Source organism: Setaria italica, chromosome VII, assembly GCF_000263155.2.
Source record: "Setaria italica strain Yugu1 chromosome VII, Setaria_italica_v2.0, whole genome shotgun sequence".
NCBI classification, from domain to species: Eukaryota; Viridiplantae; Streptophyta; class Magnoliopsida; order Poales; family Poaceae; genus Setaria; species Setaria italica.
The window spans coordinates 283,887-308,748 of NC_028456.1; the positions used below are offsets into that span (position 1 = coordinate 283,887).

General features: G+C 45.3%; 2 protein-coding genes across 5 annotated transcripts; one reads left to right on the forward strand and one right to left on the reverse strand.

The window, feature by feature from the left end:
* The first annotated feature begins 3,959 nt into the window (after nucleotides 1–3,959).
* LOC101757364 lies at nucleotides 3,960–7,246 on the forward strand. 2 transcript variants are annotated; one of them, XM_004974881.4, is made up of 4 exons: nucleotides 3,960–5,421; nucleotides 5,981–6,177; nucleotides 6,268–6,382; nucleotides 6,863–7,246. In XM_004974881.4, exons 1-4 carry the CDS (start codon nucleotides 4,135–4,137, stop codon nucleotides 6,974–6,976), a joined length of 1,713 nt encoding a protein of 570 aa, XP_004974938.1. In that variant the 5' UTR covers nucleotides 3,960–4,134; the 3' UTR covers nucleotides 6,977–7,246. The 2 variants fall into 2 exon arrangements, with proteins under 2 accessions (XP_004974938.1, XP_004974939.1); XM_004974882.4 differs by having other exon boundaries at nucleotides 3,961–5,421; nucleotides 6,890–7,246.
* Nucleotides 7,247–8,041: 795 nt separating this feature from the next.
* On the reverse strand, nucleotides 8,042–12,730 carry LOC101758025 (TATA box-binding protein-associated factor RNA polymerase I subunit B). 3 transcript variants are annotated; one of them, XM_022827996.1, is made up of 6 exons: nucleotides 11,976–12,730; nucleotides 11,248–11,807; nucleotides 11,005–11,158; nucleotides 10,081–10,205; nucleotides 9,172–9,664; nucleotides 8,042–8,505 (listed from the first exon to the last, which is right to left on the reverse strand). In XM_022827996.1, the coding sequence occupies exons 1-5, from the start codon at nucleotides 12,574–12,576 to the stop codon at nucleotides 9,203–9,205; spliced, it is 1,902 nt and encodes a 633-aa protein (XP_022683731.1). In that variant the 5' UTR covers nucleotides 12,577–12,730; the 3' UTR covers nucleotides 8,042–8,505; nucleotides 9,172–9,202. The 3 variants fall into 3 exon arrangements, with proteins under 3 accessions (XP_022683731.1, XP_014660947.1, XP_012702773.2); XM_014805461.2 differs by having other exon boundaries at nucleotides 11,005–11,161; XM_012847319.3 differs by lacking the exon at nucleotides 8,042–8,505 and adding an exon at nucleotides 8,520–9,048 and having other exon boundaries at nucleotides 11,005–11,161.
* Between the last annotated feature and the right edge of the window lie 12,132 nt (nucleotides 12,731–24,862).

The window sequence follows — 24,862 nt, forward strand, 5'->3', positions numbered from 1 at the left end:
GTCCAGGCCAGGTTAATCCTTGCCGTAGCTCCTTAAAAAAGAATATACATTGTCAGTCAGTAGCTTTGCCGGACGCGCGAGTCCGCGTCGGCCCCTCCGCCAGCGGCTCCACCCCGCCCAACCTCGCACCCTCCACCGGTGCGGACGGACGGCGCGTGACGGGGGCGAAGTGGGATGCCCCCGTCCGCTCGTTTTGGTGGGATGGGGGCATCCCGCATCTGGAGGGTATATTCCCTCGTAGGGATGTCCCCGTCCCACCTGTCTCCAAACCAAACACGGGACGAAGTGGGATCGTCCCGTCCCACTTCGTCCCTCAAACCAAACGCACGGCAAAGGTGCAGAGAAAGGAGAACTAACGCCACATGGCGTGCCAGCTGACGGCGTGCGAACGCCAGAGCAGGGGTCCGAGGAAAACCTCTTTTTGAGATTCAGCCGACGGCTGAACACGCTGAGAACAACACGGATGGTGAGCATGGAGAGATTTTTACCCGGGTTCGGGCTTCCCGGAGAATAATAGCCCTGCATCCTGATTATTTGTATGTTCTTTGTCACTATTTTGATGAGGGGATTACAAGGACAAAGAAGTACAGGAGCCTTTTTCTTGGAGCTCGAGGCCTCCCCACTTCCAACTGAGGACCCTCATTGTATAATATGGAGATGGTCCACCTTTAACCTCACATGACAAAAAGCTACTATTGCTAGTCTACTCCTATGCATGGAGGAGTGTGTGGTCTTGTATTGCCCTTGGTGCATACACGTTGCCATCTCATGCATGCAGCTATCGTTATTCCAAAGGAATCTTGGTTACTGTAGGGGTGATGTAGGGGTGATATTGAAGGTTTGCTTTATTATATTAGTGCCCGTTAGTCTACATCTTAGGACGTAGGGGTGATGTTGAAGGTTTGCTTTTTGAATATTAATGCTCGTTAATCTACATCTTGGCACGTGTGCATCAGTACATCAAGATAAGATTTGATAGCAAGTGGTAGGCTTGCTTGGCCTCCCTTTTAGGGCATGTTTGGGAGCACTCCACTTCAGAAAAACCAGCTCCACTTCACTAGCTTCACACTTTCCTAGCTCCACTCCACCAACTCCAAAAAAAACATGGAGTTGCTGCACGTGTTTGGCTAATGGCATTGCTCCAGCTCCAAAAACATGAGCACTTGTTGTGAATGGTCTATTTTACCCTTCATAAACGGACCCACATGTCATACTCTTCTATTTTCTCCTCTCTTCTTCCTCTCTCCTCTCTTCTTCCTCTCTCCTCTCCTCTTCTCTTCTCAGTTTTTGGAGAACCAGCGCTCTCCGGTGGGCACCTGGCCCGAGCAGCTCGCCCCCGGCCGCCGCGGGGAGCTCGCCCGCCGGCCCGCGCCCCGGTCGCGCCGCCGGGGGGACCTCGCCCGCCGGCCCGCGCCGCCGCGGGGAGCTCGCCCCCGGCCGGCCCACGCCCCGGCCGCGCCGCCGCGGGGAGCTCGCCCGCCGGCCCGCGCCCCGGCCGCGCCGCCGCGGGGGAGCTCGCCCCCGGCCGGCCCGCGCCCCGGTCGCGCCGCCGCGGGGGAGCTCGCCCCGGCCGGCCCGCGCCCCGGCCGCGCCGCCGCGGGGAGCTCGCCCGCCGGCCGGCCTGCGCCCCTGGGAGAAGAAACGGAGACGACGGGAGATAGAAAAATCGAACCGGTAACTTGTGTAACTAGTGGCAATGGTGGGTAAATAACCCCAACTCCATGAGGAGGTCTGAAAAGGAGGTTTTTGGAGCACCTCTTGAGGTACTCCATAAAAAACGTGGATCTACCCTCCTGCTCCACCTTTTTCCTGGAGCCGGAGTTGCTGGAGCTGGACGCGTTTGGCTGCAAAATTTTTGGAGTTGATGGAGTGAAGCAATTTTTTCTGAAGTGGAGTGCTCCCAAACACCCCCTTAACGTGTCACGTACGCACGTGCATTTCCTTCGTACTGCTCTGTATGGTGCCCCGGTGTCCTGCCTTCCCATGGCTCTTTGGCCGTGACGTCCTCAGGAAGCTTGCGGGTGTCCCGAAGCCAGCGCGCATCGTGGGGTTGCCATGAGTCCAGGAGACCTCGCCATCCTCAGCTTTGGGCCGCATAGCGGGCCGTCCCTACCGTTTGTTGGTGTGCGTGTGCCCGCCGTCTTTTTTTGTTTTTTTTGTCTTTTTTTTAAAGATTCTTCCAAATACGTCCCTAGCAGAATCATTTTAAAATCTGGACCCTCAGCTTGGCGCCATCCACACTGACGTTAAGCTTACACCTCTCGACGCCAGCCATCCTAGCGTCAAGGTCCATGCGCAGCTGCTGATGCGGATGTTGACGTGGCAGGAGCTTGGCGCCGTACATCTTGGCGCCAAGCAATTTACCCCATACCTCTTGGGTTTCGAATGAAACAAGTATAATTATTTCGAGAAGTTTGCAACAAACTACATTGCGGTTCAACTGGCTAGGATGTGGGCTTCTTATACCAAAGATCTGAGTTCGAATCTCTGTAATCCTGGTGCCAAGGTCCATGCGCAGCTGCTAACACGGATATCGACGTGGCGGGAGCTTGGCGTCGTACATCTTGGCGCCGAGCAATTTATCCCATACCTCTTGGGTTTCGAATGAAACAAGTATAATTATTCCGAGAAGTATGCAACAAACTACATTGCGGTTCAAAGATTCAACACGGGGGTTTGAACTCAGGTATCTGGGAGAAGAAGCCCACGTCCTAGCTAGTTGAACCGCATCATAGTTTGTTGCATATTTCTCGGAATAATTATACTTGTTTCATTCGAAACCCAAGAGGTGGGTAAATTGCTCGGCGCCAAGCTTGGTGCCAGGATCCACGGTGCCAAAGCTTGGCGCCATGATGGATGACGCCAAGCCCCCGCCACGTCGGCATCCGCGTTAGCAGCTGCGCATGGACCTTGGCGCCAGGATGGCTGGCGCTGAGACATGTAAGCTTGGCGCTAGCGTCACGCTGGCGCCAAGCTGAGGTTTTAGATTTTGAAATGGTTCTGCTAGGACTTAAAAAAAGGAAAAAAAACAAAAATGACGGGTGTGCCCGCAACTAAGGGGATCCCGATTCTGATGACGCGGACACCCCCTTTCGTTTTTATTTGTAAGAGATAGAGAAAAAGATTATGCTGCCGACCGTCCAATCTAATGGACCGTTTTAAGCAAGCAAATTCCAAGGAAAAAAACTAAATTTCTACGAGCAGAGGTCAAATTCCTAATCAAAGAGGAAACATTTTAATAGTATTTGGTTCGAAAAAATAATTCTAAAATAAGAATTCTTATTAAACCGTTAGAGATTTTTGCAATTATTCACTAAATGTAATACTATTAAACGTTCCTATATTTTGGAATACTAACAATGATCATTTTAATTTTTACAATCCTTTAAATTAAAACGGTTAAATTCCTACTTAAAAATAAATCACCTTCCTCAATCAATTAGTAAAATAGGGAAGAGATGCTTAGAACAACTCCAAAAATTTCTCAAAACATTCTTCCCTAGAACTATACGTTGGGGTTCTTTAATCATCTCACAGCAGATCTCTCATAACTAACCCCAATATTTCAAAACAGGATAACCCTCAAACTCTTGGCGACCGTCGCCAATAGCTGTGGGGCGATTGGGGAGGAGAAGGCTTGCGAAAATTTGCAGCGTGACGGATCTATGGGGCGATTGGGGAGGAGAAGGCTTACGAAAATTTGCAGCGTGACGGATCTGGAATTCGCATATTTGTATTTTTGTGGTCTTTGGGATTTTTTCATGTTTCCATTTTTTCATGTTTCATGATTAAGGTATTAGGGGTAATTTAAAGGAGCTTTTAGAGTTGCTGTCAGGAGGCACAAGGCACAGGATCATTTTGATGTAATATTTTTGGAAGAAATATTTTCTTCCGTTTTATTAGTTAGATTGGAATAGATATAATATTTTTTGGCGGCAATATCGGCGGAGTTTGCCGCGAAAAGCTTCCATCTATTCCCCTTTTCTTTCGTCTTCCCCCGTTCACTCGTTCTCCAAATCAGAGGCGGCGGAGAGAAGAGGCCTCACTCCCAGTCATCTCTCCGGTCCGCCGCCGGTCTCCAGGGCGATCCCCGTCCGAATCCCTCGCGTCCTGCTCCCGCCGCTGCAGTGCGCGATGTCGGCGGCGGCGCCGGCGGCCATGGTAGAGGGGTGGGAGGCGACGCGGCAGAAGAAGAGGAGGAAGAAGCACAGGGAGGAGGTGGAGGTCGCGGCTTCTTCCTCGGAGTCTCCTCGACCTCCGGCGACTCCGGATTCCAAGACCGAGTCTCCGGCCCCAGTCACTGCCGAAACCCTAACCTCGACGGCGGTGGCGGCGGGCAAGGGGCGCAAGAGGAAGAAGCAGGAGGTGGCGGCGGCGTCTTCGTTGGTGCAGGAGGCCGTCCGGAAGGAGGAGAAAAAGAAGGGCAGGAGAAGCAAGCACGAGGCGGCGGCGGCAACTCCGTCGCCGTCAATCCCTGCGGCGGCGGCGGCGGCGGCCACCGCCCAAATCTTGGAGGTGGCGGCGGCGTCTTCGTTGGTCGAGGAGGCCGTCCGGAAGGAGTTGAAAAAGAAGGGCAAGAGAAGCAAGCACGAGGCGGCGGCGGCGGCAACTCCATCGCAGTCCATTCCTGCGGCGGCGGCCACCGTCCAAATCTTGGAGGTGGCGGCGGAAGGGGCGGCAGCGAGGAAGGAGCAGAGACGGGGTAAGCTGGAGCAGGGGCAATCCGGCCAGCAGCCATCACCCGTTGATGTCCATCCCCATGGAGGGGAAGCAGTAGTTGATGGTGGCGTCAGCGGTAGTAAGAGAGTCAGAAGGAGCAGCAACGGCAAGCCTCGGGTGCTGACTGATCAGGAAATCCTCAGGATGAGGATAGCGTCGTTGAAAGAACAGCCAGTGCCCCAAGGCTTCGTCCCCGCCATGGCCAATCGCAACCTCATTGGTCAGGATCCCAAATATTCCTCGCCTTTTGGTGCATTCTTTGACCAGTTCTGCTACAGACCTGTATGCCGGCAAGGTCGCAATGCTCCATCACTTCCGAAAACCCCTGATCCTCCATCCAGGCCGCCTCCTCGAGATCACCCGTCATTTCTGTCTTCTCAGCTCACTGCAAATCAAAAGGCTGCCAAGACAACGACCTTGAACACAAAGCGACCACCCTCAGCCTCAGGTTCGCAAGTAGCGGTAAAGGCAAAAGAAATGGAAAGACCTGATGAGAAGATGGGCACGACAAAGAAGCCAAGAAAGAAACCACCATTGCTTAGTGCTGCTGAGAAGCGGTCAGACAAGTACCGTCGCCTGCCATTGAATCAGCTGGTACCCCCGCCGCGTTCCCCTTATAATCTCCTGCAGGAGAGGTACGCACATGACCCCTGGAAGGTCATTATAATATGCATGCTCCTCAACTTATCAAAAGGAGATCAGGTGAGCTGTTCAATTTTTTTCTACTTTATTCTCCATGAATGTTACTTAACCAAATAATTACCTAGGTTCACAGTCAACTGCTTGATTCATTGAGAATAGTTTCTGTAACTGTCAAAGAGAAAGAGGCTAATTTGTGTTGCCATGCCAAATGAGTGATCTTAGTAATAGTCGTCTGTGCCTACTTCTTGATTCAATATAGAATAATTGTTTGTGTTTCCAGTGATTTGCAAATAGGATCGACAAACAAACTTGATCAGTGAAACACATGCTTATTAAATCAAGCACCGCAGAGTAGGCTAGCTTATTAAATCTGTTATATGTTTTTAGTGTAACACTGGCTTGGTTAGGCGTTTCACATTTATTTTTCTTTTACCAAGACTATTTATCATCCTGACAACTGTTGCTAGCTCATCAAATTACTTATCTAGTTTGGTTTTATTGTTGTACTAATTCAGTATTTGCATTTATTATTACCAATGTTATTCCCCTGTTTGATGTTGCTTTGGTGGCACATTCAAGCTTAAACTTCAAGTATTATGCCCTTTGTTTACTGCTGCAGGTCAGGAAGAAATTGGAGGGCTTCTTTGAACGCTATCCTGATGCTCAGACTGCATGTACAGCTGATCCTGAAAAGATGGCAGAGTATCTAGCACCTCTGGGGTTGCAGCGTGTGAAAGCAAACAGAATCCATAAATTGTCTAAGGCTTATGTTGAAGAGGAATGGACCTACATTACGGAGCTTTGTGGCGTTGGCAAGTGAGTGGGTTGAATAGGAGCATTCATTTAATGTTATTTTGTTTCTTAACCATTCCCGTTTAGTAATTTGAAATCTGGCTATTACTCCAGGTATGCCGCTGATGCTTACGCAATCTTTTGTGCTGGAAGAGCAACAGAGGTGGTTCCAGAAGATCACAAGTTAGTTGATTACTGGAAGTATGTATGCTTTAAGTTACCAACTCAGGTAGGAATCTGGTTCAAAAATGCTTAATTCCATTTGAGCTACTTATGTTTATAAGCTTTTATGTCTCTTGGTGGGATGCCAACTATGATAGTGGTAAGTGTGGAGGTAATACATGCATCACCATTGGAGTAAAATTTGTTGTCTGATTTTCCTCATAATCCTATTTCATTGAGTACTCCAATAGGAAAGAACTGAACTTTGAAAGAGAAGTATTATTTAACTCTTTCTTTTATTGAATGGCAAAGCACCTGCCTTTGTTTAAAAAAACAAGATTGCAAACATATGCATGTACAACTTAGAGAGCTAAACCAAGATCTATACTGAAATTAAAGCTTGCTAGGTCTGACTCAGTTGTTTTATTCCTTTAGTGTGCAATCTAATTCATTTGAGAGCTTCTGATTGGAAACAGAATTACCTGAGAGAATGGAAATTGGGGACCTGTTTAACAAATTTTGATGTTTTGTAATCTTCATTGTGCAGATGTTTGAAAATGTGTACATGTTGCAGGCATCGCAGAACGTGGAGGAGGCTGCAGGGGTGACTGGGCAGGGGAACTTAGCCCCTACGGTGCAGCAAACCGCTCTGAGCTGTTGAAACGGAAAGACGGTTGCATGGTGGAGGAAGCGCAAATGCTTTTGATGTTTTAGTTTGAAGCATAATGTTATGCGATGCTGTGTCATGTCATCTAGCTCTTAGTATCTATCTGATTTTTGCTAGGCTGCTGCCTGCAAGTAAGGTTGAGCCGCAGATTTAACTTGGTAGAGATGGAAGGCTTGTGGTAACCATGGCCAACTTTGTTTTAATTTGGTGGGAGTTTCTATGTGATGTGAATCGTGATGCATGTATATGCTTCCCTGGTTCCAATGGCGGATTGGGTGAGGGTGGAGGACAAGCTTATATATTATCCCTAGGATTTCGAGCACAGGATGCCGATTAAGTCGCGATCAGTTTGTTTTCCCAACGAAGTGACATTACCCGGCACTGTGCTGCATAGAGGAACTGGGTAGATATACACGACGACTGATGCGTACAAAGTGAGATTTTTCTCTAGTGACAACAAATTAAAATAGATGCAGATCATACTCAATAAACTTAGCATCATTCAATCAAAGTTGTTACTGAGGATCAACGAGCAGGGACAAAATCTCTTTGATCTCTGGTGTTCGATGGAGAGAAACTACAGGATCAACAGGGGGAGGTATCCTTGACATTGGTATAGTCAGACAAAGAACATCTGCGTTTCTGTAAACAAGAAAAGCTTTTTTAAACCTAAGCAACCTAATCTCATGCCTTACATGTAACCTACATACCATTTCACCTAACACTAATTTATTATAACAATGCAATATTTTTTTTCCTTTTGACCATCGTTATCTAAAACTTTGTTTAATTACATGCACATCTAAATGATTTCAAATCGGAATATTTCCAACTAGAAGCTATAGGTCTCCTTGAAACCTATAATTTTCATACAGAGTTTGCATCCATCAGAGTCCATATTTATGAATTTTCCAAACAAGCTAAAACTCAAATTACGAACCTGTATGGATAATGCAGAAGGTTTCGTTCAAAGGCAAGCACAAAAGAGCTGTAGGTAGCGAGTGAGTTAAAAAGTAATTTGGGTTCCAAATTTTCATCGAATTTTCCTGACGAGTGAGCTGAGGATTGGTCAAGATGATATTTGATAGTGCCATCTAATTCTAAAAACTGACGTTTAGTGCAGGTTGACTACAATAAACTTTAATTTCTGACCAAAAAATTTGCTTCACAGTTTTTCTACTTCTAAACTTGAGGGGCTGAAGGAGTGGCGGAAACAGAGCGCTTCACCTAAACGGTTCATCTGTACATGCTCAGACTGTTGCGCTTGAGATTCTACATGTGTTTTGCTTCAACACCTGGGGCTGTATCTGCTACATTGGCTCTATATGGACTATACATGGGCTGATATGTACTTGAGGGATACTTAGTGTTACATGGGTCTCTCTGTACTGGAAGTTGCAAAATTTTCTATGAGCAGCGAACAAGTAGAGATGAGAAGAAATCTGGTTTTCTTGGATCTGTCTGACAGAATGTCAAAAAATTAAAATGGTTCCTGGACCTGGTTCCCGGACCCTGATAGTGTGCTGTAAACAAAACAAAAAAGAAATCATCAGCTTTGCCCAGAAACAGATATCACTTCTTCAACAGACAAGATAACAGGTACAAGAAACCACATCCAACACGGACAGGTAAATTGTCCTCGGTACCTCACCATTGCTGATCCCTAATTATCACCCCTGCTGTAAACCAGTGAGGTTTTTGCTACTGGGACTGTTGTTAAATCCACCACAGCAATGTTTTGCACTCTGACATAATTATGTTCATTCTAAAGAAGACAGGCAAAGTCTTGGTTCATCACTTAATCCTACAGACTGCTTCAGCAAACAAAGACCCACAATCTGACATGTTCTTGGCGTGCTCAGCTTGCTTACCAAAGCCAACAGGCCACAACAACAAGCTTTGTTTGCTGAGGTGTGCAGCTAATCATCCTTTCAAACCACACTTAAACAATGTGACTACATGCTTTGCCAGAAAAAGGAATGGAGGGTTTCTTCATTTGTATGCCATCAGTACTCAAAACACATTCAGATAGTAAACTCTAACTGACCATAAATCACATTGTATTCCTGGAGTGATAAAATGCATGAAATTAAATATTTTTATATAAAAAGCAGTAATACTAGCAGGCCAAAACCCTCAAAGGAAAATTCTGTTTCTCGAAAAAGAAAAAGTTTGGTGCAGAAACTTACGTTGGCAGAGTATGGCACTCCATCAAGTACTTCAATCTGATACAGGCCTTAGCTCATCTTTCGCTCTGACAGAGAGGTTCTGTAAGGTGTTCAAGCTTTTTTCAATTCGATCCTCAATACACGCGAGTCTGCTCTCAAGTTTTAACACACTGATATGCATGATACGAACGTTAACTTCTGCGAGCTTTGAAAAAGCTCGTAGCAACATGTAATAATCAGCATGCGCAACATAAACAAAGCCACCACTTAGTCTCCTCCTCCTATAACGAAGATAACCATCTGATTTCCTTGGTTTCCTAGGTGGCATATAATGAAATCCATGATCTTGCATCTCTGACTTGAGCATTTGCACTGCATCATGGCCTGATGATAAAGAAATGCAACTTGCTTCAATAAATGTTCCATCCCGGGAGCGCTTGTTCACTCCATTTGTAAATGCCCTTTCTTCAATACCTTGAGACTGGGATTTTACATGCTCTTTTGGATTGTCATCCTGCAATGCAACATCATAAATGTTGCAATATTTCATAGTTGGGAACAAAGTTTGTGCAAGAAACCTAGAATGATGCTATCGAAATAACCTATCAGCCATAAAAGATTAACATGAAGGCCCCACCCCAGAGCAAAAATTCAAGGTTCAAGGTCAAACTTAATCTGTAGTCTGCCTTGACTACTATAGATTTTCTAGAAAATCTTATGATAGCAAGTTTGTATTATACAACCAGGAGGATGAGCTGCACTGCATATAAAGTCATTAAACAGTTTTCATAGAGAAAGAACTGCTGCAGAATATGAAAAAGTGAAAGAACTGATCTGTAATGGCCAGTCTTCAAGTTACATACTATGGCATTTTTGGAACCTCATGCAAAAGGAAAATTGGTGACAACATTATGAAGCAAAGTGCAATACCTCTCCGGCCTTGTACATATCCCAAAAGATCTCTACTAGATGCTCCTCTTCTGTTGAACATGTAATCCCAGTAAAAATAACATCATTGCAGTATTTGAGATAAGAACAGAGGTCACTTGAGTAGTCTGTAAAATTAGAAAACATCGAGTCAGTGTCCTACATCATTAAGAAGTACTCCCACCAGCCACAGAAGTGCCAGTCAAAGACCCAAGAAATCAATGGACTATAACTTTATCAAAGATATAAATGCAAAGCATCTAAAGTAGCATACAAACTGATGTAACAGATAATCTTTTAAATCAAATCACACTCCTATAATTAATAGATTAAATGAAAATAATTTCGCATCATCAATATAACATCTTACTGATTATGCAAAGTTAAAATGTCATCTTTCTGTAACTGGCAGAAATTACAGAAAAATCTAGCACTTCCCATTTCAGTGCTGAAACGAAGTTACTCGACACCATCTATAGAAAAAAAAGGGACAGAGCAAAAATTTGTCTTAATTGAAGCACATGCCAAAGTGTTCCAATGTTCTCCATCTGTTTGCCCTGCTTGTGTGTTGAAGCACCAGTAGATGCAATTGTACTACATTAGGCATTACCAGAGGACTAACAATCGAGTAGTGTAAGAAACATGTGAATTGTTTGTGAAGATTTCAAACCCAAAATGATGCACAGGAGCCCACATGTGCTTTAGTCTTGGTTTTATCAAACATTACCTTTCCCTTCCAGGCAGGAAAGAGAACAAGACCTTTTAAGTCCATGAAATACGCAAATGACCATTTGTACTTAATTTATTATAGCAAGATGAATATAGATTAAATATTGTCAGCATAAGCATGACACAGACTAATGCGTGTACTAGAAGATAAAGCTAATGATGACATAAGGCAAAGAGCCAAAGGCAGTTCAAATTTACCATGGACAACATTGATTTTATCATAGGCAGCTGCAATAGCACACAACAGTTCTCTCATGCCAAACTCCTCGCTGTTACTGTCATCAAGCATCCTGAAAGTTGGTGAATTTGCATCAGGATCAGATCCACCAGCGTTTCTTCTTTCCTCACATATCTTCTGCAAAGAAACATAACTTCAGTCTGTTTGCATTTATCAAATAACATAAATGACATAGGGAAAGGGAACCTATGTAGCAAACTCACCTCCCATATCCCTTGACCATTGATGTTATACAGAACTCGTAGAGTCACTAGTAATATAGCCATCACACAAACCCGTGTAGGGACTCTAGCAGGATTACTGGACAGCCATAGTTCTGCAGGCATTGCCCACTCATAAATTCGGCACGCATGGGGAAGGATTTTATCTACAGGTAGTGACAAGTCCTTCAAGCAACGTTCAGCAATTGCATAGAAGTTAACTGAAGGAAGCCTCAAGCATATTCTTTGTGCTATGGATCCAGCAGCAGCTTCTAGCTGCCATGCTCCAATAACTTGCACCGGCCTGAACAGCTGCCTTGCATCCAAAGGGCAGCGTTGCAGGTGCAGTGAGCTCCCAAGGAGCTTGTCTACTTCAGTAAACACTGCCAGATAAGGGAGCTTGGATTCCACTGCCCACCTGTAAATGTCACTAGGTAAGATGGCCTGACGGGCAATATGACAGGCCAAGAAGCAAACTGCTAGTGTTGAGTAAATGGGCAGCAACGTCCTCAGTGAGCGAAGAAAAGCAAACTCAACCTTGCGCCTGTCAGGTTTATTGTTATCTGCAAACAAGAGAACGATTATTTGTGCATAGTCTGTTCTGTTCTTCCGGTGGCAATTACTCCATTCTAAATTATTAGATGTATGTTTTGTCTTTTCTCGATACTATATATATAGGCGTATATATACTAAAAGTCTAGAATCAAGAGCGAGCGTGGATAGGTCATCACCTCCACTGCCAGAACGCTGGTCGTGGTCAGCGAGCACCTGCCGTGCCCACATATCGTCGAACACCCTGGATGCAGCAACCCAGCGCAGCCAGATGGTGCCGGCGACGCCGCACACGAGCGCGTCCACCCGGTGTTGCTCCACCAGCACCTGCAGCTGCCGCTGTAGGATGACCTGGAGCCCCCTCACGTAGCGCAAGCGCACCCGCGCCGCCAAATCCTCGGGCTGGCCCCACGCCCCGGCGCCGGGCGCGAAGTCCCGCGGCTCGCTCGGCTCCACGAAGTCGTCGAACGCGGCGGGGGCGGGCTTGGCGTGAGGGGTCCTCGGGTAGGGCGCGGGTGTGCGGGTGGCGAGATTGGGAATGGTGGGCTGGGTGGCGACGCGGCGGACGGAGATGCTACCGGTGACGGGGAAGTCGTGGGGGTCGGCGGCAGTTGCCTGCGTGGCGTGCACGGCAGAGCACGTGCGGCACGTGTACTGGCCGTCTTCAGCGTCGTCGGCGCTATAGTCGTCGGCGATGCTGCAGTTATCGCATACCAGGCGGATGGTGCCGCCGCCGCCGTAGGGGTCGGGAGAGGCGCCGCCGTAGGGGTTGTAATCCATGGCTCGACGGTTCTGTGGGCGGCGTGGCTGCGCAAGCGAGAGCAGAGGGAAGGCAGGGTAGTGCGGCGGCGCCCGGGCGAGAAGGCAAAAAGCCAAAGTTGCCGGGCGGCGGCAGGCGCTGCCTCTGGCTGCTGTGGACGCTGGGCTGGGCCTGTACGGCTTGAGTGGGGGATATTTAACTCCTCGCGGTCCTTGCGGATGGCATGGCATATTGACCGCTTCTGAAAAAAAAACGTCCCCATACCAACGTCCCCATACCAACGTGGATTAAGGGGTATTTGGGAGGAAGGGGCTAAACTTTAGCCCTGTCACATCGGATATTCAGATACTAATTAGGAGGACTAAACATAAGCTAATTACAAAACTAATTGCAGAACCTTTAGGCTAAATCGCGAGACGAATCTATTAAGCCTAATTTAATCCATCATTAGTGAATGGTTACTGTAGCACCACATTATCAAATCATGGACTAATTAGGCTTAATAGATTCGTCTCGCGATTTAGCCTAGGGGTTGTGTAATTAGTTTTGTAATTAGTCTAGATTTAATACTCCTAATTAGTGTCAAACATTCGATGTGACGGGAGCTAAAATTTAGCCCCTCCTCCCAAACAACCCCTAAGGATGGCAAATGACCATGATACCCTTGCCGTTGCTATCCGTTCCCCTCTCTTGCCACTGACGCATGGTCCCACACGTTGGGTTCACCTTCAACCTCTAGTTGTCCCGGTATCAGCAAACAACAATAACAGCCCTGCTATCGGCTGCGCCACATCAGGGTAGCAACGGCCACGGGGCGGGGTGCAGGGCGAGTCCCCGTCGGGTCCGTGCAGATGCTAGTGAAAAATCCTATGAGAACCGTCCAATTTGAACTCAAATTAAGTGATTTGACGGTCATGCCAATAGGATGAGACCCAACACATACTCGTCTTCAGAAGTGTCGAGTGACAACTTACGCCAAGAGATACAAGATTCGGTGCAATTCGGTATAATAAGAGACAAATCCGGTAGTCCCGGTAGGTGTTTCACAACAAGCTCAAGATCGAGCAACACCAACCGTACAAATTGCACATCGCCACATGAACCATAAAGAGCAATTTTAAACATTATACGAGTTTGTTGGCGCTGAAAATCGGCCGATGACCCTCAGCGTCGGACACACGACCCAGGAGAATCTGCTTAACTCTTGTTCGGGTTATTGCCCTAGTGCGGTTCGCGCGGCGTGCCAGTCAATCTGACCTGTCGATTGATAAGGAAAGAAAAGTATTAAATTCCAGGGGCTTCAATCGGCTAAAGTTCCAATCTGTCTTGAAAAGCGTATCAGCGAATCGGCCGATTTACTGTAGAGATGACCGGCTATGAACAGCCGATATCCGTGTAACAATTGTGAGGAAAACTACTAGAGTAACCTAGACAACACTACAAAGGCAACACTTGGAACAGATCTAATAGGCTATTGTGATGATAAACAAAAATAATAACGAAAATCTGACAGTTCGTGTCTCAAGCTGGATAACTAATAATAAAACTAAAACAACAGGTAAAACCTATAATTCTAGTTAATATCGATAACTGGTGAATAAATCTAAACGAAACAACAGCGATGCGCCTGAAGTTAAAGCTTAGATATTACTCGATAAGCGGAACTTACCAATCGGCCGGAGATCGTGTCAATGCAGCCCTGCCAACTCGTACGAACTCGTGAAAAAGAAAAGGTTCTGGCGGAATCACCGACTCGAAAGTAAAGTATGAAGAAAAAGTAGATTTGTTGTACTGATTGGTGTGTTGTTTACAAGCCTCACGAGGCAGCTATTTATACCCTGTTACAACTAATTTCTTAAATGACTAGGATCTATCTCTAATTTTAAACGATAACAAATATTTACAAACACAACTCGTATCGAAGTTGGTTACTATCTCCCCACGGGGCAATCTCCTTTTTTCAGCTAATCTTCATCTTGGCCCACCTCAGACCCATACCGGCCAAGCCATCCCGACTCCCAATCAGCCAGCCTCTATCAACTCCCTCTGCCAGTCGGCCGAAACACTGTAGCTTTAATCGACCAATTCCCAATTGTAGCTTCTAGCCGCCACACCAGCCGCCTTTGTTTTCCTTTGATGCCGATCCAAACACGTGTCAAAATCCGGCGTCAACAGAGTTCAACAATTAAGATTACAAGTTCATGACATACATGGATCAAATCTGAAATTTTATTAAATGAGCTCCAAAATACAAGTCTTGGACTCGTGACAACAACATGAGATTAAACATTAAGGTTTAAGTTTTCCTAACATCTAACTCACGAAGAGAACACATCTACGCAATGGATACGATAGATTAACGCAAAAGAAACGATGGTGTAGTTGCCCGAGAACACCATCAAAGTAACAATAACCGCTCTAGTCACTCATCACCCACCCTCGGATCGGAAGGGTAAAAGTGACCGAACACGACTTGCGGTTCACCTGCAACTTTAGTGAGTGATAGCAACTTGAGTGCAAAAGGTACTTGCAAGTCTTACGCAATTATAAATAAGGAGCATGCATAAGGATGAACAAGGAGTAAGGCTTTAAGGTTAAGTAGATTTGCAAAAGCCTATCTCATCCTATCCTTAATTTTTGACCATAAGCATGTGAATATGACCCTATGGATAGCTAGCAAATTTTATTGATCTTGCCCAAACCCACTTCAAATTTTAGTTGAAAACAATTGCATCAACATGGTGACATAGATCCTAAACATATGAACAAGTATACATAAGCATCCGATGACTCTACAATGAATTAATGGGACTTGAGCTTGCTCATAACCGAGAGCGCGGCAATTCGAATTGATTTATCCTTGCAAGGGTGTACTCTTTACCCACACGACTCGAGGACCTTGCGGCTCACACACCCGATCAATGGTGCACAAGGGGGTACTCATGGCAACCCTTTTCAAACCACCCCGAACTATAAGTAAAACACGCCTAGCTTGTTTGGAGGACGACCTAGGTCCACTGAGGACACCCCTAGGCTCCTCTACATAGTCCAAAGACCACACATCTAGGACCGTGCCTCATAGAGCCAGTCAAGTAAGGTATTAGGCTTATTCATCCCATTCGGTAACATGTGGTAGCACGAAAAAGGTGCTCAAACCAACGTCAGCAACGGATGGTCCTTAATCGACTCAAGCGGTCTATGTCACCGAGACTCCATTCTCGTGACCCTACACACCGCTAATATCTTGTATCCAATTAACCATCATGTTCGTTTATTCAACAACATTAGAGAACCATATTAGAATCGGTATTGATTAACCTATAACCATTCCCTTACCAAAGTAAAGTGATTATTCTATGTCTAAGCATGGCTAAGCAATTAACAAGATTAATTCATTATTACCCATACTACTCGAGCGTTAAGGTATATGATAACAAAGCAAGGGAGGCCATAATATCAATAACATAGATTCTAACAATGCAATAAGACAGATAACCCACATGCATCCCATAACTATACATAGTAACAAATTATTTAAAAAAGTAGGATAAGTATGCATAGCTGCTTGCCTTGGTTTTCCTCGGGTTCAACCTCAACCTCTACTTCGGCCTCGGCTTTGGGCTCAACGGTCACGTTCTCTGGCAAGTCGCTCTCTAAAATGAATGAAATGCACGCATGCATTAGAGATGATGCTAGGAGTGCAAATGCTCATGAAATGCATGGGAAATAATAGAAATAGTAAGGAATGAATTGTTAACAGAACAATCACACCCACAACAATAACCAATCATCAAGATTAAATGGAATGATCACCTTAAATGATTAATCCACTAGCAAGCATGATTTGCAAGATTAAAATTACTGGTTGAGCAACAATTATGAAATAAATCACACTGACAGAGGATCACAAAACATGATCATGAGAGCTGGATTCACCTTAAAATCTATTTTCATTAATGAGGTATAAAATAAAAAATATAAACTGTTATTAAATACATTAAATCAGAAAAGGCATGTAAATCAACCAGAAAAACATAAATATCATTTTTTCCTGGATTCTATACAGATAACACAGGCTAACAAAAGTAGTTTCATTATTTTATCATTTTTCTACTATTTATTATGCAAATAACAAGATTAAGATAGCTAGCAAAAAATAGATCTAATACAGCGTGAAAACCATGGGTTCTACTTAGACAAGTTGCAGATCTGAGCATAAATGATAAATGGAAGCTAACAAAATTGGTTCCATAATTTTTGGATCATCACATGATTTATAAAGCATTTAACAAATCTAGAACAAAATAAATCATAGAGCAAGACCTACAACAGTAGCATGCACGTACTAAATTTTGAAATAAACTAGATATCAACAGGAACACCACAAAACAAGATTCATAATTTTTGGATCTACACATCTTTTACTATGAATTAAACAAGATTCACCCATTAACAAGCAACCCATCATCAATCTTCCCTTTTCTTTTTCATGAAAATCCTGGCCCAAACTACACCTACTCAGCTCCACCCCACCCATAGCAGCTGACAGCGGGGCTGCGGGGGTCAACCAGCCTGGGCCGGTCAAGAAGCCTGGCTGGCCATGGGCATGGGCGCGCGCTCGGCACAGCTGGTAGCGGCAACACCGGGATGGTGCGACGCGGAGGGGGAAGTGGCAGAGCGGCTTCCCAAGCCATGAGGCTCACCAGCAGGGGCTCCGCGACCGGGAAAAGGCAGCGTGGCGAGTTCCAGGGGGTGGTGGCAGACCAGCGGACGGAGGCGGAGGAGGTTCGTCGGCGGGGGCCCTGCAAGGTGAGGGAGGATGATGGGTAAGTAACGAAACATATGTGTGGCATCGTGAGGAAGGTCCAGCTGCAAGTAATTGGCGAGCAGCTCAAGGACTTGGTTTTTTCTGTGATGAAAAAACTTTCGTCGCACAACCATTTTCCATTCTACGACGCATCGCAAAAACGTAACTGAACTTCCGGATCCACGTGTCCCCGTCCACGCTGGCAGGTGACGTGGCGCCATCCACACTGGCACGTGACATGGGTTTGTCCATGCTGGCACATGACATGGGTTTGTCCACGCTGGTAGGTGACATGTCGGCCAGCACGTGTGCAAAGAGGACCGCCACGTGGCCAGCTAGCATAAGGCCACATGTCGAGATGATGCAAGTCCACATGTCATTATTCTATTCACCCACATGTTGCACACTTGTATGGACATGTGTCGTCTTTTCATCAGTCCACATGTTATTTTCTTATGCGTCCATGCGTCATTTTCCCATTTTGCCACGTGTCATTTTCTAGTTTGTCCATGTCTCATTTTCCAGTTTGCCCAAGTGTCCTTTCCCGGGTTGTCCACGTGTCATTTTTCTATTGGTCCACGTGTCTATTTTCCTACGGTTCCACGTGCCAATTCCTTAGTGTTCGATGTGTCATTTTACTATTGGTCCACGTGTTTTTTTCTATGGTTCCACGTGCCATTCTTATTGGTCGATGTGTCAATTTCTGATCAGTCCACGTTTCCATTTCTGTTTATGACAGTGTTCTTTTCTTATTGGTCCACGTGTTAGTTCCCCCCATTAGTACGCGTGTCAGTTTCTTATTAGACCATGTCATTTCTGGATGTTACATGTGTCGTTTTCTGGATGTTACACGTGCCTATATCATGCATGTCAATGTTCATACAGATCCATATCATCACAGAAGACCAAATGATACAACAGAATTCATAGAAAGTTCACCATAATTAAGTTACAACCAGTTCATGACACCACCATTAGTTAACTGATAGTTCAGAGCCACATAAGTTCATAACACAAGCACTGGAGGTCACGATGGAATGCTAAGTAGTGCCGACAACAGCTCCACACACATAGGATCAGGGCTTAGAAGAGGTACCAGGGGTGTTCTGGTTCAAGATCTTCATAAGGATTCAATTGCTCTCATCCTGTTGTCGGGGATAGATCCCCAGTACCCGCAAGGAAGGAAGAAGATAGACTTCTACTAGGATTCCTTTGTAATCCTATTAGAATCATACCTTGTAATCCTACTAGGACTCATCCTTGTAAACGACTAGTAATCCTGTCCCCTGAAGTATATAAAGGAAGGCAGAGGTTCCTAGATTGGTAGGCCAAGACCTCATAGAACCACAACAGAGGACCAAATCCTCAACACCAAACAACACCCAAGCGCAGGGCGCAATATACAACACCCCAAATAGGACGTAGGATATTACGCTACTCTGGTGGTCCGAACCTATATAAATCTATGTCTTGTGTCCTCACTTTTACCTTCAAGTTCCAGGTCCAGCAATCCCCCACCAACCAATCTACTACCTCGGATACCCCTTGGTAGGTTGTTGGGTATAAAACACCGATATCTGGCATGCCAGGTAGGGGTGATTGTCAAGATCATTGGGCGAGCTTGAAGGACCTCATCAGCAAGATCAATCTACTTGACAACAAGCAAGTCGCTGAGCTGGAGTTCCGAGCAGACAAATCTACACTGAGACAGAATCGATGCGCTCCACGATCCAGTCGAAGACCGAGTCAGTTTCCACCGTAGGCTGCTGCATACGGCTTGTCAATCAAGGCAGAGGCAAATCTGATTCAAGTTGGAAGATTAGGTAGGCCGAGGGACCCACGCCATAATTTCCAAGATGACAAAGATCTGTTATAGTCACGCGCGGATTGAGGCAAATAATTAGCTCTAACTACTCTCCATGAAAAGCAATTTTGAGGGATTTGTGCTACACACACATGGAAGGCTACCATAAGACCTCAAAATCATAGCCTAACGTACATAGAAGATGTACGCGAGCACTGCTACCCCGACGTCCGGCTGCATTAGGTCGTCGACGACTACTTCGACTACGCGTCTCGACTAGAAAACTAGTCGAGGATGGTCTACTTCGACTACTCGTCTTGACTAGAAAACTAGTCGAGGGTGGGTTCCACATGATCAACAACTAGTCGGAATCGACTCTAACTAGTTGGCTTCATCAACAATTGACATAGCTTCGTCGACCATCGTCCATGAATCAAGCTAAGTCACTTTTTTAATTATTATATATAATTTTTCCAGCTTGTTTTCTGCATGCAAGGCAACGCGCCGAGTACTTATTTGTGTATGCCTCTTGATGGTAATTACCCTCCAGAGCTACACTTCGCTGACTATTCTTGGGGCATGTTGACCAACAGCCATGGGCTTGGTACACCAAATTACGGAGGTTATCGCCACGGGTTTGGTGCACTGAGTTCTGAAAAACACCGCCACAGGCTTGGTACACCGAATTAGGAGGCTCTGCCATGAAGTTTGGTGCACTGAGTGCTGGAGGCTCACAACGGCTACACCCTAGTGAGGGACAAATCCTATGCGTGGCTACATGCGCTCTCCTCACCAAAAAGGCAAAAAAGTCTCAATGATTACTTTAGGCGCAATCGTGCAGCCTTTTATCGCAATGCTGACTACTTATTTTAAATGTCTTCTGTTAGCGGTTGTTAATCTACTCGAGCAGAACATGCCTCAATTCGAGCAAGCCTCAGATCTTCTATCAAGCCTAAACTCTAGGGCGCGAGACAAAGATCTATGTAGTAGCAGTGCCAATGTGCGTACACGAGACAAAGTTCTCACACGCAGTGGCAACAGTTTAACAGGGCTGTGAGCCTAAACATAATAGGCTAACTACTCGGGAAAAATATGATCGAAACAAGAGAATGACACAAAACATTTACATTCATCGCTGAATAAATTTTAGTAGTTTCAATATTCTACAAATATGCTACATGATGTATGCACCTCTTTTTGCAGGTCAAGCTTCGGCGACGACTCTCCAAGACATTCAGCATACCAACAATGGCTCCGCTAGCTCCCAGGCTTAGGGGCTAAGCGCTAATTACTACTCAGAATATCTCCAGTGGCTCAGCTAGCTTCCAAGCTTGGGGGCCAAGTGCCAAATAACTACTCGATGTGGCTCCTACAGCTCACCTAGCGTATAAGCTCGGGGGTTGGATGCCAAATGACTACTTGAAAGACAACTAGCGTGAAGACTAAAGACTCTCAGATTGATTAATTAATCATGTCAAGGCTCAGGGGCTGATTAGCTACACCCAACAATTGTTTTTTTTCAGGATGAAGAAAGAAGATTTAAGATTTTATTGACCCTCAGCCTGATTCTTCTATTCAACCTAAAGCTCGGGGGCTACTCCATATGGAGTGTGACTTCTGTCGCCTGCATATCACATTCCAAAGATGAAGATTACAAAATCAAGATGATCAAGGCTTGAGCACACCATAGCCTCATGGCAGCTTAAAGGAACTTTGAAGATTCAGTCAGGCAAAGTACTCGAGAAGCACTAAACTACTCGGCGAGGATATGAAAAGTACTCGAAGACTGCTGCATTTGACTATGAAGCGCTTGGGGGGCTTGTCAGGGATATATCCCCAGTACCCACAAGGAGGGAAGAAGATGGACTCCTACTAGGATTCCTCTATAATGCCACTAGGAGTCATACCTTGTAATCCTACTAGGACTCCTTCTTATAACCGACTAGTAATCCCGCCCCCTAGAGTATATAAAGGTGGGCAGGGGTCCCTAGATTGGTAGGCCAAGACCTCATAGAACCACAACAGAGGATCAAATCCTCAACACCAAACAACACCCAAGCGCAGGGCGCAATATACAACACCCCAAATAGAACATAAGGTATACGCTACTCTGGCGGCCCGAACCTGTATAAATCAGTGTTTTGTGTCCTCGCTTTTACCTTCTAGTTCCAGGTTCGACGATCCCCCACTAACCAATCTAGTACCTCGGGATACCTCTCTGTAGGTTGCAGGGTATAAAATACCGACACCTATTGCTTCTTGAGCTCCTCGTACTATTTTTGAGTTCTTGCCATCACGTCCTCTGCTTCTTCAGTCTTCTTCTTTAGTTCTTCCACTTGTTGATGGAGAACAGCTGAACCTTGTCTTTCAGAAGCAAGTTCTTGACGAAGCACTTCTTCAACAGCTAACTGAGACTTGGAGGAGCCTATGGGTATACTAGCATTCTTCAAGAAAGTGGTGTTGGAGCTATTCTGTGAGAGGACCTTGGAAACCACATCAGCACTAGGCAATGGTGGCTGCCCGTCAGCAATAGGTTCTGCCCACATAGTTTCCATTGACACCTATAAAATGCAAAGATGAACTATTAGTATACTGATTATAGTAAAAAAAGGATTATATTGAACAAACTGGGAACTAAGGCAGATTGGATAACTGCTACTAAATAGTGTTAATATAGCACACCACTAAAATACAGGGGCAGCTATGAATGTTAAAACTATATGATGCAACATGTACAGAGAAGTGTTGGAGAAAGAAGGACAAGTCTGGAAGAAGGATTTCATAAATGGTTTAAGAATCATGTAAGTTAATGGCATATTATCATTTATGGAAGTGACTGACGTAACAATAGACTCATCTTTATATGTGTATTATATGGATGCAGGTGAAATGACCATGTGTAGATTCAATGCTGGTACTGACTTGTTGAGCATGGCAACCAACAGAAATTAAAATTCTAAACATCCAGCAAAATAGCTAATTCCTGGAAAAGCAAATAAGCATGTACATGGACTTACAACTACTTCTCTAGCCACATCACTCATACCCTTGTTGCAGCTGGTATGACAGACCTTGAAGGCTTCCACTGCATCGATTTTTTTGTCAGCTCCATCAACTTGTTCTTGGGGTTCATCCTCATTGACTTCAGCCGGTTCTGCATCCTTGTTCTTGTTCTTGAACTGATGTACCAAAATGGTGATCATACAAACAACAAAACCATGACAATCGAGTAGGAAGAACTGATAAACACTATACCTTAATACTTTGATTGATTGATCGATGGCATGAATCATTCACATTGGAGCAGAAGAATGAAATGGTTACATTAGAAGACTGTTGACACTTACATATGAATGTAATTGTGCAATGTAGTATTAAGATCTTGTTGCTTGAGGCCACTTTACTCTAGCCCGGTTTCGCTTGTTCTGATCTGAAACTGCCTTGCAAGAGATGTATGTGTTAGTCTCCATCACAAGTACATACTTGAAAGCACACCAAGAGAAATTACCTTGTTGTGCGCAATTGACCATTTGTCAACAAGTTTACACCACTGTGCATCAGTCATGTAGGAGACAGGAGAGGTTGTGGGTATCTCATTCGTAGGGACACCAATGAAGTGTTCCTGCTTTAACTTATACCGCCTCTGCCGTATCCCTGACTTGAATACACTGACACAAGCATCTGTTGTTGCCTTGTCCCTTCTGTCAATTGCTAACCTCCCTTGGTGATTAGAATTGAAATCCGAGTTACACAATGGCCATATAAGAGTTGAATGTAAAACAGGGAGTAGTAGATAGAAACTCATAGATAGCCTTCCCACGAAGCCCTCAAAATGCTGAGTCTCTTCCTTGTACTCTTTCCAATGGGGCAAGATAGGAACTTGAGACCTAACAATAACACCACCCTCTGATGCAAACTTGGTAGCTTGCACTAGTTCATGTGGCCTAGTGTTCCCCTCAGCAACAGAGATTGGCATTCTTCTCCCCATAGCTTTGATCATCTTGTCATGCAAAATTCCCCTGGTTGCAGGCCTCACCTTCCTTGGGCCACCTCTTTGTGTGGGTACTGCAGAGATTTCATTCAAATTCTCATTATTCATCATATATATAAAGCCATGGGTGCTAAAAAGCTTAGGGTCAACAAACCAACCTTCAGTTCTGGACTTTGGCTACCCAGAGTCGGTATTCCGACCAGTCTCATCTTCGTTGAGGTCAAAAGCATCATCACGATCTGCATCATATTGATATGACCAGTCCCTCAGAGGACTTGAATGATTGTTCAACATTGTCATCACCACTAGTGTGTTCTACAACTGGTGGCAATTCTTCCTGCACAGGCTTTTCACGTGGTCCTGATGTTTGCAGCTTTTCAGTAACCTTGTTGAAGCTCCAGGAGTGACCTCTATTGGTGGGATTGAACTCACCCTCTTGGAATATCTACCTCTAGGAGCCATGGCACCACTTGTTTTCCTCTTCTTTGCACAGACCTTCCTACGCCCAGTCCGCACAGGGCCCTGCAGATTTGGAAAAGCAGAAGTTGTAAGCATGTGAACAAATTAAAAGCACTTCTAAGCTTTGGAAATATCAAGTGCTCCTTCTAAGCATTGGAAATATCTAGATCTCCTTCTAAGCATTTGATGAGGACATCACATGCTCGGATACAACCATATTAGTATCTTTTGACTCCGAGGTGAAACAATTCTTTATCATAATTATATGTGATACATTTGATGAATTGATGCTGCACCATGATGTGTATTCGTTGTCAATTTCAGAAATACATACATGGATCAAAAATAGTGTTAAACACACATGGAAGGTATGGAGGACCAAAGAAGTAGATTGGGGGCCAAGTCCAAGTATTCCTAACATCCTCCACCAGGCCACCACGTCACTTTTGGCCCAAGGAAAGAAAGAGATCCAATCCAACACGTTTTGGTGCTGGATTCGGACTACAGTTCTGGCCCAACTTGCAACGATCACCACGACCTCATCTGGACTCCGTTTTGGGCGTTCAAGTACTCCTTGGAATCCTTATGAAGTCTATTTTCATATGGATCCGGACTCATGTCCATATCTATTCTGAGGCGGCCGCAATCATCGAAATACTACCGAGAGGTTTTCTGTCCACAGGTGCTGCGTCGCCCTATTTTGGCCCGATGAGCCGTGTATCAAGTTGGGTCCATTAGGGACGTGTCCTAGGGTTGGAGCACGACCCCAACACCCCCCTGGTCGTCCTCCTAGGTATTAATAAGGATTAGAGCCGCCACGAACAGATTGGGTTTTGTTTTGATGTAAGTTTAGCCATTGCTACTTCCTTGTAGACGCGTGTGTCAACTAGACCATCCGTTCTACTCGATTCGGAACCCCAAATTTGTGATTTCAGATTGGTTTTCATCTCCATATTTGCAATTGCGTTGCTTGTTCTACTTGTTCTTGCTTGTTCTTCGATTGCTTGCAGGACGAGTGCCCTAGTGGCCGGGTGACGCGCTCCACAAGATCGCGGCAGCCATTGGAGATGGTGTATCGGTTGCTAAGGCGCAGCTTGGAAGGCTGTAGTCAGGCCGTGAACGTCGTCTCCATCCACCAATCGAGTTATCCACGCCTCTCATCGAAAGATCGGGAATCAACCCTAGCGGGTTCATATAAGCATTCGCAACCCACCTTAATTGCTAGGGGTATCGGCTCTTCTTCTA